Source organism: Centrocercus urophasianus, unplaced genomic scaffold, assembly GCF_019232065.1.
Source record: "Centrocercus urophasianus isolate 14NV4802_14NV808 unplaced genomic scaffold, USGS_Curo_1.0 seq_16, whole genome shotgun sequence".
Classification (NCBI taxonomy): domain Eukaryota; kingdom Metazoa; phylum Chordata; class Aves; order Galliformes; family Phasianidae; genus Centrocercus; species Centrocercus urophasianus.
Genome location: NW_024884711.1, coordinates 42,583,953 through 42,599,753, shown reverse-complemented (window position 1 = coordinate 42,599,753; position 15,801 = coordinate 42,583,953). Strand labels below are relative to the sequence as shown.

The 15,801-nt window shown below is 38.1% G+C and overlaps 1 protein-coding gene across 1 annotated transcript in view; it reads left to right on the top strand.

Annotated features, from left to right (window-relative positions):
- LOC122159646 (sodium channel protein type 5 subunit alpha-like) overlaps positions 1 to 14,752 on the top strand; it is a 28,973-nt gene extending 14,221 nt beyond the window's left edge. The window contains exons 14-27 of the mRNA XM_042817433.1: positions 298 to 498; positions 1,247 to 1,600; positions 2,695 to 3,129; positions 3,805 to 3,948; positions 5,016 to 5,136; positions 5,553 to 5,707; positions 6,314 to 6,496; positions 6,857 to 6,964; positions 8,613 to 8,891; positions 9,511 to 9,564; positions 10,339 to 10,476; positions 11,087 to 11,191; positions 11,586 to 11,856; positions 13,557 to 14,752. Of these exons, the coding sequence (XP_042673367.1) occupies positions 298 to 498; positions 1,247 to 1,600; positions 2,695 to 3,129; positions 3,805 to 3,948; positions 5,016 to 5,136; positions 5,553 to 5,707; positions 6,314 to 6,496; positions 6,857 to 6,964; positions 8,613 to 8,891; positions 9,511 to 9,564; positions 10,339 to 10,476; positions 11,087 to 11,191; positions 11,586 to 11,856; positions 13,557 to 14,752 (3,744 nt within the window). The remainder of the gene's footprint in view (positions 1 to 297; positions 499 to 1,246; positions 1,601 to 2,694; positions 3,130 to 3,804; positions 3,949 to 5,015; positions 5,137 to 5,552; positions 5,708 to 6,313; positions 6,497 to 6,856; positions 6,965 to 8,612; positions 8,892 to 9,510; positions 9,565 to 10,338; positions 10,477 to 11,086; positions 11,192 to 11,585; positions 11,857 to 13,556) is intronic.
- The last annotated feature ends 1,049 nt before the right edge of the window (positions 14,753 to 15,801 follow it).

Sequence of the window (15,801 nt, the reverse complement as noted above, 5' to 3'; positions counted from 1 at the left end):
TGTTTTCACTTGAGATACAAAGAGTAGCTGTAAAAATGAAAGGTTAGCAAACTCTGTGCTTATGAAGCGTACATTTCTAAGACAGACGATTCCAAGATTTTATTGATGCAGTTCTAATGTACTTCTGAGCAAGTAGAAAACAACTCTCCCATTTTAACAGAAAGTACATTAGAAGTTCATAAAAATTGGGTTTATCGATGCATCCGTGAATTTTGCCGTACTGACAGAAATATATTCTAAAGATAAGATTAATTAAAGGTAACTTTTAGGCTGATGCTACTGTTTTCTTGATTACAGATCTTTACAGGAATCTTCACCGCAGAAATGGTCTTAAAAATCATTGCTCTAGATCCCTACTATTATTTTCAGCAGCCCTGGAATATTTTTGACAGCATAATTGTCACATTGAGTTTAATTGAGTTGAGTTTACCCAGATATGGAAGCAAAAAAGAAAGGCGAAAAGGAGGAACCCTGACAGTTTTACGGTCCTTCAGACTGGTAGGCCTTACACATATATCGTTCTATTCAACATTATGTTGTGAATATAATAGAGAATGCTTCTGTTGTTTGTAGTTAAGATGCAGAAATTATTTATTTTCTCAGCAGTGGGAATAAGAAACATAGCGTTAAACTTGTAATGTTAGAGTTGAAGTTTAATGCTGTATACATTTCCACTTAGAACAGTAAGAAGTACTCAGAAAAAAATTATCTTCCAGAATATAGGTGTTATAATCAGAAGTAGAAAATGAAATACTAGCCCAAATAGTCTTATGAAAAGTTGTCCTAATACAAATATGGAAAGAAGAATACTTAAAAATAGTCATAAAGTAACGTTAAGGTATTCATACTGTGTACTGTGGACTGATTGGGGCTGTGCTGCAGGAAGAAAGATCTTTTATTGTAACACAATGGCTGGTCCCCTAGCTTTGATTGTTTGTGTTGCATATAAATTGAGCACAATGTTCTACATCAAGCACATCATGCAAATTCCTGCCTGTGTGGGCCAAGCACTTAGCAGAACTAAGGGTAGCCAGGCCCTCAAGGAGGTTGTTGGTTTATTTCTGCGATGTTGTTCAGTTCTTGGGAAAATAAATCCATAAATACTCTTCTAAAAGTGTTAGCATCACAATGCCACAAACATTATATCTCCAGACAGTGTCTAAAAAATGGTTTTTACAGGTTTGAACAGCAGAAAGGTGGGTTATCTCTGCTGATCTCTAACACAACTTTTTATGTTTTCACACAGCTGAGGGTCTTCAAACTAGCAAAATCCTGGCCAACTTTAAACACCCTCATTAAAATCATTGGTAACTCCCTGGGTGCGCTGAGTAACCTGACCCTCGTCCTGGCAATCACCGTTTTCATTTTTGCTATAGTAGGGGTGCAGCTCTTTGGGGGAAGCTATAGGATCCACGGTGATAAAATTAAAAAAAATGGTGAAATACGCTGGCACATGATGGACTTCTTCCATTCATTCCTTGTCATTTTCCGAATTCTGTGTGGAGAATGGATTGAGACCATGTGGGACTGCATGGTGGTAGCTGAAAAACCACTGTGCCTTCTTGTCTTTCTGCTGGTCATGGTAATAGGAAATTTAGTGGTGAGTTTTCCAATATTTTCTTCTCTTTATCCTGTCGATGTTAGAGTTAACTTAATTGCCTTTTCATCAATAAATAGTAGATCCCTAAAGCACATTTAGAACAATTACCTGTGTCTGTTTGTCTGTAAAAGCCTGTTTTACTTTTTGCCATTGAGCTGCTGCTCTTTTTTTCAAATTTTCAAGTTTTCCAAGATCCTTATCAGCAATAACAGAATCTACACTCGTATCACTTTAATTGGGATGTTTTAGAATCATCTGTATAGATGAATTCTCTGGAAGTCTGTTTACATAGCAAGAGCTACAGCTTATGCCAGTCACTTCCATGAAGATCCTGCTGTGGATCCAGGTGTTATTTGCCCAGTTCTGAAAGGTGAAAAATTGAGTGGTGTAATCCCAAATGGGATCAGAAGACTTATGAATAATTCTGTTTCATTCTCCTGTTGCATTTAAATAAATAAGTTGGGGGGTGGGGGAGAAGACGACGCTCAAAAACAGGGAGAAAACCTCACTTTGAGCCTCTCTTGATTTTGATTTTTTTTTCCAGCAATGTTGTATGTTTAACAATATTGCTGTGCCAGAATCTGATTTTACATCCCAGTTGGGAAACTTCCATAGAGGACTGATTTAATTCTAGTTTGATAAGGAGAGCTGTCGTTCAACTGATTGGCGGTGACCACAGTATTTGTTACTACTGTAATGTTTGAAAGTTGTTTTGATCAAATAAATATGCACGATTTGAAGTAACTTTTAGGGGGAAGAGTTATATGGGAACATCGAGCTTTCTGAGAGGGAAATTTAGTTCATCAGCTGTAATCTTGTTGGTCATGCAACAGGTTGCCCGGAGAGGCTGTGAATGCTCCTCCCTGGAAACGTACAAGGCACCAGGTTGGATGGGACTGTGAGCAACCTGGTCTAATGAGAGGTCCCTTCCAACCCAAACCATTCTGTGATTTTATAGCCATCTAATTTCTGCCTTGTTTTCATTTGATCAGTCAAGCTGAGCTTTTGTAACATCTGTCTTCTGCATTAGAGTTCAGACTTTAGAATGCAATTTTCCAGACTTCTTATTTTATCATTATTTCAATGACTTTTAGGTACTCAACCTCTTCATTGCGCTGCTGTTGAATTCCTTCAGTACTGACTGCCTCCAAACAGCAGAAGATGATGGAGAGATGAACAATCTACGGATTGCTTTTGCTCGGATTCATAAGGGACTGCACTTTTTGAAGAGTGTGATGTGGAACACCTGTTGTGGAAAGCTCAAGCATCTAAAGAAAGCGCAGAAGAAGAAAAACAAATTGACTGCCCAGAACCCGCTGGGTTTGGGAAAAGAAAGAAAAAATTGTAAAGACAATTATAATATTGAATGGGCTGAAAAAAATGGGGAAATATGCTCAGGTCTTGATGATTTTATTACCAATCCCAATGTATTTGTTTGTGTCCCTATTGCTGAGGAAGAGAATACAAGTGAGGGTTTTGAAGATGAAGATAAACTGAGCACATTTTCAGACACAGACTACAGTAAACAGGTAATAAATCTGCTTGTTTGGGGATCAAAACCTCCCAGATCAAACCCCCCCCGGGCATGTTCAAGGCCAGGTTGGATAGGGTTCTGGGCAGCCAGATCTTGTACTAGATCTAGTGGTTGGCAACCATGCCTATGGCAGGGGGTTGGAACCTGATGATCCTTGAGGGCCCTTCCAACTCAAGCCATTCTATAATTCTATGATTCTATAGTAGGGTGCACATATACTGAAAGATAAATGCATGGTAGAAGACTGTCTGTGGCACAAGGTGGCATACCTGACCCATATTTCCACAGTTAACAAATTTTGAACCAATTAGAAATGTTTAGGATGAGGGTAAATTGATCACTTGGAGCCTTTTAAAATGTCCTTTTCTTGTCTCAGTGTTTCCCATATGAAGCTTCCCTTTTAATTCCTATGCAAAAGTAGTCTCAAGATCCAGGTGATAAGCAGCTCACTGAATTACTAATTCCATATTGCTCTATGGCCTTTAGGGAAATCTTCCCTATCTCTATTGCTAGGTAATATCACATTCAAAAGGATCATATCTATGACTTCTGTCCAGAGCATCCCCCTTTAAATAAAATGTACAACGTATTTTTCTTTTCTTTCCAATTTACCCACCCCCCAAAAAAAGCAAAAAGAGAACCCTGCTAATCCACAGATTATTTTCAGGAGGAAAATTACCTGAGGCAAAGAGGGGAAAGAGGGAAAACCTCAGGAAGCTGGAGTAAAGTGTCAGGACTTTCCTCTGAAGAATTCAGTGTGCTTTACCTAGGAAAAGATAGGAAGCTTGAACCATCATCACCAGAGCATAAAGAGGTAAATATGTAGATATACGTAGATTGCTTTTATGATGTTGACTTTCCAGTTCTGGTTGGGCTTGGATACATTTCTGCTCATGGACTCAATGGACTGGATTTCAGTGGTGGCAGCAGCACTGTGCCAGTCTGGCTGGTTAATGATGGATGTGATTTCTGTGAATGAAAATGAACCTTTGCCGGGTATCCACATACTGATCTTTAAGAAAAAAATATATATATGTGTATGTAGGAAAGATAAGTATTTAGGAATGGAGAGGTGTCAAACTGATTTGATTCAAATAAATAATTTACAAAATTCTCTGCTGATTTCCATTTATTGAAATTAGTCTACCAAAAAAAAAAAAAAAAAAAAAAAAAAAGGGTCACAAAATATTTCATTAAAGGAGAGAGATGCTTCCAAGCAAAACTGGGAAATTCCAGCAAGCCAACCTGTGTCATAAATAACTCAGTTTCAAGAAAAGTAATATTACAAATGAGTTTCTCATTATGATTCATAAATAAATTAAGAATAATTCTGAATTAGGAAAACATCCAAGAAAATGAGCTCTTCTTCAGCAATACAGACAAAAAAAAACCCAAACAAAATCCAAGAGTAAGTCATTTGTAACAAACAGCCGACTCGTGTGTATGTCTGAAGGAACAAACTGGATAACACATGATACAATTCCAATTTCTAATTCTTAAATACTCTAACGGATATTCAGAATATTTATCTGTTTCTCCTGTTAGAATGTATTTTCCTAGATTTTTCTGGTTTTAGCCCGCTGAGGACTGTGTGTAGTTGAAAGCAAGTTTAAATCTCTCTACTTTATGAGCTTATTAACCAGTTAAAATTGTTTCATGTGGATAGATACTGTACATATATGTCTTTGGCTCTTATTTGAATGCATCTATTGCTACTTCCAAGCTTACATTTAAAGTCATAAAGTCTATTCCATTCTTAACTCTACTTGAAATATTAGCACATAACAAAGTTTTTATTTTGAATGTTATTTGCTCATCGATCTTATTCCATTGGAATTGAATGTAGGGAGAATCAATACCTGATCTTCTTTTGCTTGGTAGTTTGACTCTGCCAGCTCTTCCGAAGGCAGCACAGTGGATCTGACAAACCCTGAAGATCTGTTGAGGCAGATTCCAGAGTTTGCTGAAGACAAGAAGACTCCAGAAAAATGTTTTTCAGAAGGTAAGGTTCTCGTGGTTACATGGTTGTGAAGTGTCAAAAATAATCCTGTTGTTCTGGGAATCCAGAGCTGATAGGGTGAGATTAATTTCACTTAATTTTAGATGTCAGCAAGTGATTCGGGCATCGTCTCTGTGTAATGAATAGAGAGATTGTGCCACCAGAAAAATAAAATCTCTTTCCTTAAAAACCAGAGGATTGCTTCTAAGTGGTGAAGACCAGAACACCGAAGAGTAGATAATTATAGAAAGGTGAGGTGAACTCTGCTCTGCTGGAGTCAAAATCAGTTTTGAATTAACTCAAGAGAAGAGTATAAAATCAGACCTCACCTGACAGTGGGCACCAGAACAATGCACATCAGATTTGCCCTTGACCTGCATGTGCTTTCATTACTTGCAATCATTATCTCTCACCTTCAGGTTGTGTTCGATACTTTCGTTGCTGTAAGGGGAGAGCCATAAACTTTGGAGGAAAAACATGGTGGAATCTGAGGAAAACCTGCTACCAAATTGTTGAGCACTCCTGGTTTGAATCCTTTATCATATTCATGATTCTTCTGAGCAGCGGAGCCCTGGTTTGTGGAGCACAATTTCATGTATTTCTGTACAAGCATTTTTAGCTTTAATAGCACCCAGATAAGTTACATTTGGCAGAAAACACAGGATATATCTTTGAACTCCAGGTGAAAAGCAGCAGTCATTTATCTGCTCTTGTAATTATCACAGTTTTATTATTCATAGTATTACAAATTAGAACAATGCTAAAAATACACAGCTCTCACAAGCTGTTTCCATTCTGACTGCACATTAGATTCTTCTGGCTTTCATAGCTGTGAAATATAAATGTTTCTATATATCATTAAAATATGTAAATGATATTTAGTACTTTAGTTCTCTTGAAAGTATAAAATTATTGAGAAAAAAATCTAAAAATGTACTTCCCTAAGATCCCAGAATGCACGGTCTGTATGTGTCCATGAGTTATGTGTATATTTAAGGAAAAAGAAAAGAAAGGACAGGAACAATTACAAGCTTGCCAGCTGGCATACATTTGAGTAAAAGATGAGGTTCACATCTATGTAAACTATGTGCAGAATGATGAAGAGGCCTTTTTGTTTCTAGACTTTCATGTTTCAAGCTTATCTGTGACTTTGTAATTTATTTGCATATCTTGATTTCAGGCATTTGAAGACATTCATATAAATGAGAGACAAACCATCAAAGCTGTGTTGTTGTTCCTCGACAGATTGTTCACTTTTGTCTTCTTTCTGGAGATGATCCTGAAATGGGTGGCTTATGGCTTCACTAAGTATTTCACCAATGCCTGGTGCTGGCTTGATTTCTTCATTGTAGGTGTAAGTTGTGCATCCAGCATTTTTACATTTGTATGCCCCATTCCTGGATGGAACCCTGGGCAGCCGATCTGGTGGGTGGCAACCAACCCACTGCTGAGGGTCAGAATTGAATGAGTTATAAGGTCCCTTCCAACCCAAGCCATTCTATGGTGTTATGACTCTACGCAGACCCTGAGGCAAGACTTATCAGCACAATTAATTCTTTTCTGGACATAAAATCAAGACAACACTCTTGCCTCCATTGATGACTGCATCATGATATTGTACTCTAGGCACTGATTTTATTTTATTTATTTATTTATTTTCAGTAGGAATAAAAGAAACAGGAGACAAAATGTTGCTAATACTTTGTTTGGTCTTCCCATTCAGATCTCTTTGATAAATATCTTAGATAGTTCACTTGATGGTATGAAATCTCTTAGGACTCTTCGAGCTCTGAGGCCTTTAAGAGCATTGTCACGATTTGAGGGGATGAGGGTAAGTCTGAAAGCAAAATAAAGCCTGTAATAAGCACATAATGGTATCGTAACACTTGGCTGCATATTTGTGAGTTCATGCCTTCACCAAGCTAAGTTTGGGATTTATGAAATTAATTCTTGAGAGCACCTTTGCTGAGCTCCTCTACACTTGGCTGCTCCTTACAGACTTAACTCAAGTGATCAATCTCAAATGCTGTTGAAATTAAAATGAGACCCGGAAGAAATTTACTCCTTTGCTGCTCAGCCATTCCTATGTTTCTGTCTTACTGACAGAAGCCAAAACGAAGTAGAGGAAAAGAATTCGGAGTTAGCAATTTTCATTCTGAAATGCTCACGAAAGGCTAATTCAGAGGAAAGAATCATCTCTGTTCTGTAAGTTTTTACTGAATTGGTTTACAAAATCTTTAGGCTGCTCAGGCATACTTTATCCAAACTATTTTTCCCTATATAATTATTCTTACAAAAAGTAGGTCTGATTTTCTGTATATTGGCTGCCTTTTCCCATCGAAGGAGTGCTAGGAGCATGAAGCCGTTGAAAGTGACTGATTAGAAATCTATCATTGCACAAATGAAGAGGAAATGAGTTACATGCAAAACTTCTATATACTATCACGTGAAAGAGCAGTGGTGAACCATGGCAGTGTTTGGACTCAACTTTGGTCTAGGGAATGCACTCAGATTTGTCACCATAGATAGCATAAATGTGTATTGTATCTTCATTACACATTAACATGGGAATGCAACCTCAATGCAACTGAACTATAAATTGTTTGGGTATCATTTGGAGGTGAAGCTGCAAATTCTCTGCAATACTGTCACTGAAGATGCAGAGAAATTAATGCATTCTGTTAATTTAACAACAAGCTTTCCATGGCTGAAGTCAATTTTGAACCAGGTTCTATCATAGTTTCCAACTTGCTATGCAGAATGCTTGTGACAAGGCTTCCAAAAACCTTTGCAGTTCTTCTTCATTTTCATTTTGGCCCATCAAATTGCTATCTGAATGCTAAATTCACTGGCTGTAATACTTGGATGCATTTGTATTACTTTGCACTGTCTTATTTTGTCAAGCAAAATGTTATGTCTTAGTGTATACTCAAAAATTACTTCTGGGATCCTACAGCACAAATCAGATCCTTAGATCACAGCTGTGGACCCCAAGTGTAATGATGATACATTAAAAAATAGGTCCAACAAAATGCTAGTGGAAAGTCATTACCAATCCTTTTGAAATACTACTTTCCACAGCATTAATAATACAGTCATTTGCATTAATGCTTATGAGAGAATAACCCATAAATCTTCTGTTATGAAAAGTTATAAAGAAAGCAAAATCCAACAAAACCAAGGGAAAGTCATCAGAAGAGGATGGACTCACACTGTAGTCCGTATCTGTAGTGAGAGGTCACAGCAAAATGAAACATTCCAACCCTTCCATTGAGAGACTAAGATTATACATCTCTGAATCTTTTTTTCAAGGTACCCACATCAGCTGTGATGAATATTTACATGGAAAACATAAGATTTTCGATTGCTGCATACCTAATTGACAGCTTAGTTTTTTACATCAGCTGATTGCACTGAGCAGATACTTGAGTCCATCTTTGTTCAACTAAGTGCAATTTTTCTCTCCCATTTCACCCCAGGTGGTGGTCAATGCCCTTGTGGGAGCCATCCCTTCCATCATGAATGTTCTGCTCGTCTGCCTCATCTTCTGGCTCATTTTTAGCATCATGGGAGTCAACCTGTTTGCTGGGAAGTTTGGGAAATGTGTCAACCTAACAGAAGAAAATTCAAAATTGGATAGTTCTATCAATGACAAAGCAGACTGTAAAGCATGGAATCACACAGGAAAAATATTCTGGGTCAATGTTAAAGTCAACTTTGATAATGTTGGCTCTGGCTACCTGGCTCTTCTGCAGGTGGTAAGTGCTGCTTGTCTTCACTTGCCAATGTCAAGTCAGAGAGACCTGCCAACCTCTAACTCATCTCCATGGATGGTAAAAAACAGGATCTAACAGTCTGTTCTTCCCTCATAGCTGGCTGATCAAAGACCAGTGCTGTTAGTGAATGAAAACTGAAAACATTGGGACAAACTGGACCCCACCATGCTTTTTTAGAGGGATAAAATATGTGTCAGATGAGTGCTGTGCTAGCCTCTCTGGATAATAAAACCAATCCATGAGCCTGAGAGCTGGAGTCAGCCTTAGAAAGGATGTGTGAATAGAATACTGACCTAATATACTACCGATTTGCTCAGCCATGTGGGCTGTAAGGCACTTAATAGACCAGACTGGTGAAGGTTTGTCATGGCAGGATTATAGAACAATGTGGTCTGTTCCATCGTGCCTGGCTTTTCCTTCCTTCAAGGGCAGAGGCTGTCACATACAGCAGTGATAATTTTGTCCCTGAAGTCATTTGGTTTTAGGTGTTTACGACTACAGTAAAGCGTCTTTCCCCAGCCAGTGTCATTTGGATACTGAATATGATTTGAAGACTTTTACTCTACAAGTTCAATGCATTTTTTATAATCTTTTGTTCTAGGCGACATTTAAAGGTTGGATGGAGATCATGTATGCAGCAGTAGACTCACGAGAGGTCAGTTCATGTTTTGTGTTAAACATCTCCATGTGATTCTGCAAATTCATTGTGATGTTTACACTGTGATGCTTGATGGTGAAGCTAGAGCTTTCCAGTAATGCCTTTTATCAGCTAATGCAAGCACTTTCTCTGTGAATGAACCTGCACTATCCTGATGCTGATTTGCTCTAATGTGAGATTCAACTTCAGATGCATTCACCTGAATGCAATTACCTGCAGTGTAAGGTCTCCATGTGAGTTCACCTCCAAGTCCCCTCTATAGGTGATGGGCATCTAGTCAGTATGCTCAGAAGGATTTCAGCTCACCTTGACTATCTCTTCTGGTAAGCTGAGCACCTCTTTAATTCTCACCGTCCCTCCTAATGACTGGAAGCCTAATGACTGACATTAGCCAAGTCAGATATCAGGGGACTTCATGGAGGCACCTACTTTCACACATCATCTTGTATGAAACTTGAGCTATGAATAAAGCTGTAACTGCTGCAGTGATATGGTTCAAAACATAGGACCTAACTTCATCAAGAATCAAACAAATCAAGTGAATCAAACTGGATAAGCAATCATATAATGTACGTGGTCAGGCATCACCACTAGCACCATGAGGTATTTTGTGGTTTTAAACTATAGTGATTTTGTCAGAACAAGCAGTAAAGCTGTAAATTTAAGTTCCTCCTGGAATCAATTTATTAGAGGATCTGCAATGTGAAGATTATTCTGAATTGGACCCATGTTATTATTGGTCTTGTTTCATGTTGTTTTTCATTCCTGCAGAAAAATGAGCAGCCAAAAATGGAGCACAGTTTATTTATGTATCTCTACTTCGTGACCTTCATCATCTTTGGATCTTTCTTTACCCTGAATCTCTTTGTTGGTGTTATTATAGACAATTTCAACCAACAAAAGAAAAAGATAAGTATAATGATTGTGCTCAGGCACCTTCTATATAACCAGCAATGCTGCCTTTTTGAGAATAATGTCCTTGCTGTATTTAATTTATAAAACTTTAATTTACATCTACTAGAGCATAAGCAGAAGTAGCATGCAGGGTGAGGCTCACGCTCCTTTCTGCTCTACAACAGCTGGAATACCCAGCCCATTCCCAATGCTTCAGAGGCAATGACATCTGCACTTCACCCCTGTAAATACTGCTCCCTGCCTTGGTACTGAGTCTGTTTTCCTAGAAAATGTATTTTGTATACTTTCTAAGTGTACAAGTATTTTGTGTGTTCAACAGGAACAGCATGTGGGAACCCAGGGAAAGTCTTATTGTTACATAGGTTTTTTCAGTAGCTTCTTTGTTTTCATGCTTCTGAGATACTTATGTTTCACCCCAGGACTTTGCCATGTAAATGTATGGTTGATTCTACTCTGCTATTTTTGAGCCCAGTTACAAATCGTGAGGAGAGCTAGTACCAGCAAGATGTGGAAAGAAAGGAATGCTTGTTTCCAGTAATTTAGACATCCATAACTACAACAGTGCTGCTATCACATCAAATAACATTGACATTTCTTTATATACTTTGGTGGGGAAGATATATTTATGACAGAGGAACAGAAAAAATATTACAATGCCATGAAAAGGTTGGGATCCAAGAAACCTCAAAAACCCATTCCAAGACCATTGGTAAGAATGTATGAATTCCTCAAAAGGAAAATTCATTATGAAATCAATATAATTAATGTAAAAATGCATATTTTAGGTATTGAATGTAAATACAGTCTTTACATTGTTATTCAGGTCTGAAAGACAATTCTATACTAGAAAGTTATATTGGAAGTTTTTAGAAGTGAAATATTTATTGAGTTTTCTGAACAATATTTTCAGGATTGTATTCAGCTCAGAAGTGATTAAACTTCATGATGGGAGGGATTTCAAATATTCAGGGTTCCTTAAATTTCTCTATCTTTACCATAGTTAAGTGACATAGTAACAAAAAAATTGGATCTGTCAGAAAGCATGTACAGATGAGTATTCCCTACTTTCCTAACTGATGCCAGATGTGTTTGTTTTCCTCTAGAATAGATACCAAGGATTCCTTTTTGACATTGCAACAAATCAAGCCTTTGATATCGTTATCATGATTCTCATCTGCCTTAATATGATCACCATGATGGTGGAAACCTATGAACAAAGTGACACGAAGACCAACGTTCTTAACAAAATCAATATACTCTTCGTTGCTATCTTTACTACAGAATGTATACTGAAATTGGTGGCTCTGAGGCAGTACTATTTCTCAAATGCCTGGAACATATTTGATATAGTTGTTGTGATCATGTCAATTGTTGGTAAGTAAAATTGGATTGACGAATTCTTTAATAATTCAGTCATTCTTCTAAAAAAAAAAATAGTTTAAACTTATCATCTTCAAATGGATGTTGAATTGGAACCACAGTACTGCAAAATAGTGAGCAAAAAGAAATGCATGATCTAAAAAACCCACCATGCTTTTTATTGAAATAATAGGAAATTGTCTTCTAAAATTTATACTGTTTTTCTAATACAAATATTGCAAAAGTAATTAAGGCTGTTTTACATGAAATAATTCATAGTAGTTTTTTTAAGTTCTTGTTTCTTATTGTGAAAAATCAGAATTAATGATCCAACGTGCCAACGTAATGTACTACATTACGTGATGATTTCCACTGCTATAGATACAGTGTCAACTACAATATCTTTGGTCAGTTAAAAATGATGCTTTTTGTCACCTGTGTTTTAACAGAGAATTTAAATATAGAGAATATGAAGATTGGAGTCAGATTATAGATGTTAGAATTCTGTTTCTGGAAACTTGGACATAAATGGCTGAAATTAAAGATTTGCACTGTGTAGCAGAATAAAAAAGAACAACCCAAATGTATTAGATTCTATGTGAAGAGATTGCAGTGGAAGAATGCTGTAGAGAACGCTTCTGCCTGTTTAACTTTTCCAAGGGCCAGGACTGCCAAAATCTTAGAAGACATTTAAGAGAAGAAAAAATACTGTTTTCATTATTGTGAGTTATATTTTGGCTCACAGTAAGAATATAGCTCTTCCTTAAGGAATTAAGTTCTCGGAGCAAAGATCCAGAAAAATGCATTCATAGTATCTAAATTTAGAAAAGCCAGACCTCTGCTTCTAGAGTTACTAGATGTCTGTATGATGTAGATGTATGTTACTGTATGTCAGTCTTCGTGCAAACTAAAGGTAAAATAAAATCCCTTAGATCTGTGTTCCCGAATGAACTTCAAGCCAGTGTCATGCACTACACTGATGTTCCTCAGTGGTTTTGCTTTATGCATCTTGATTATGTTATCTAAGTGATGACCATGACATTGTTATTATATTTTGTTTTCTGAGTTTAGCTGTGTAGAACAGAGAACCATTGAGGTTGGAAAAGAGCCGTAAGATCATGAAGTCCAACCATCGCATTGCACTATAAAGCCCATCACTGAGCACTGTATCCACACACCTCTTTAATGTCTCTGGCAATAGCAGCTCCATCACGTCCCTTGGCAGCCTGCTCAGTGCCTAGCCACTCCTTCCATAAAGAAATTCACCCTGACATCTAATCTAAACCTCCCCTGGTGTAATTTGAGGCTGTTTCCTCATGTTCCACCACTTGTCACCAGAGAGAACAGACGGACACCTACCTCACTACAGTGTCAGCAGCTAACATCAAAGTAAGAAGTACATAACCAGCACTTGTTGAAGAATTCATGCAGTTGATTTCAGAGAAAACCACTAGTCAGCAAGTGTTGACAGATACAGTTTTTTAAAGCTGTGCAAAGGAAGATGCTTGCCATTCTTGGTGTAACACATACAGTCTTCTAGTGGATGAAGGATGTAGTTCATAATGGCCGATTTTGAACTTCTATTGATGGTTGTAACATTAAGCTGTTAGCTCCCATATATTATATATTCTCCAACTGAAATAATATTATAATTTCATCCTATAACTAGCTAAGAAATGTGAAATTCTAACCATTTATTACTATTTCCTTTGTAGCCTTACTGCTTTCTGGCATTGGTAAAGCATTTGAACATTTCTTACCACCTACACTCTTCAGGGTCATTCGCTTGGCCCGAATTGGACGAATACTGAGACTCATCAGGGCTGCCAAAGGAATTCGAACTCTCCTTTTTGCCTTAATGATGTCCCTACCTGCTCTGTTCAACATCGGTCTCTTGCTTTTTCTGGTCATGTTCATTTATGCCATTTTTGGCATGGCTAACTTTGCCTACGTGAAGATGGAAGATGGCATTGATGACATGTTCAACTTCCAAACTTTTGCTAACAGCATGCTCTGTCTCTTTGAAATCACAACATCAGCTGGCTGGGATGGTCTTCTCAGTCCTATTTTAAACACTGGACCACCATATTGTGACCCAAATATAACTGGTAGAGTAGGTGAGTGTGGTAAACCTGCAATGGGAATTGTTTATTTTGTGAGTTATATCATTATATCATTTCTCATTGTTGTAAACATGTACATAGCTGTTATTTTGGAAAACTTCAATGCTGCTACCGAGGAAAGTACAGAACCTTTAGGGGAAGATGACTTTGACATCTTTTATGAAATCTGGGAGAAGTTTGACCCTGAAGCAACTCAGTTCATAACTTTCTCTGCACTTTCAGACTTTGCAGATGCTTTGGTCGAACCTTTACGTGTACCAAAACCAAACAAAATTGAACTCATAGCAATGGACCTGCCCATGGTCAGTGGAGATAGGATCCATTGCTTGGATATCTTGTTTGCGTTTACCAAACGAGTGTTAGGGGATTCTGGGGAAATGGATAAACTGAAAGTACAGATGGAGGAGAAGTTTATGGCTGTCAATCCATCCAAAAAATCCTATGAGCCAATCTCCACTACACTCAGACACAGACAAGAGGAAGTTTCTGCCACAGTCATCCAGCGTGCCTACAGGAGTCATTTGCTCCAGCGCTCCATAAAGCATGCTTCTTACCTGTATCAACACAGAACATACAGTGGTGACACTCTTGGTGATGCTGCTCCAGAAAGAGAAGGACTCATAGCTTCTATGATGGGTGAAAACTATGGCAGGAATCTTGATGGATCTCAAACTTCATCCTCAGCATCCTTTCCTCCATCATATGACAGTGTCACAAGAGCCAGTAGTGGCAATCTGATAGTTGAGAACGAATTCACAGGTGACCAAAAATCTCTGGACATTAAATAGTTTATGAGTAACAATGCTGTTAAGAAATGTTCACAGAAGATGATATTGTAAATACACATCAGCCGAGGCTGCCTTCCCCATTAAAATGGAACTGTCAGAATTGATCATTTAGCCATGGTTAAGCCTGATCACTTAACTATGCTAGTGGGCAAGCTTTAGCCTTGGACTCTATGTTCAGCTTTGTTCAATATTAATACAGGCAGGAAAAGCTGTAAAGGATTTTAAGTCTGTCCTATCAATGATATCCCACTACTTCAAGGCAGCTCCCAAGGCAGCATGTTCACAGCAGTGACAAATAATGTCACATCTGACATCACATCTGCTGTCTAATTCAAAACACAGATTGCTCAAGCAGCAACAGATCGATCAGAGAAAAGAGTATTACATTTTGTTTAAATTGCAGAAGGGAGAGGGGCTAGAATTTCTCCTTAGTCCCTGTTGATATTCTCCTTGTAAATCTTTTAAATAAATGGCTGCTGATTTTTTTTTAATGTTTGGGAACTGAAACTTAGCCCCTGCATGATCCACAGTGTAGTGGACTTCTTCCAATATGATCAGCCTGCAGCATAAGTCACGGCATGCATGCTATTGTGTTACTGCAGCTTAATGAAATAATAAATGCAACTCTTATTATTCAGAAGTTGTACTGAACCCTTGTACAGGAACTCAGACAGGGAGTGCCTGCGAGCACCATGTAATCTGCTTTGGTCAAGGTGGTGGGCATCATCCAAGGCCATGGGGTTAGGCCTCGACCTCAGGTAGGTCCATCCTGTTGGCAATTCCCCCTCCTGATGTTGCTTCCTCAATGGAAGGGACAGATGTTTCACCCCTGCACAGGTTAGAAGAAACCACAATACAAGTAATGTGGACAACTGGGAAATCTGAGTTGAGGCAATTGATTCTGGGGTTAACGTAGTGCTATGGATGTTGTCACAGATGCTGTTTCTTATGAATGCATGCAGGTGATCTCTCGTGATCTTCACCACATTTTCCTTGCAAAGGTTTTAATCCCTGTTGTGTCCTTACAGGCTTGGATTTGCAGAGAAGCA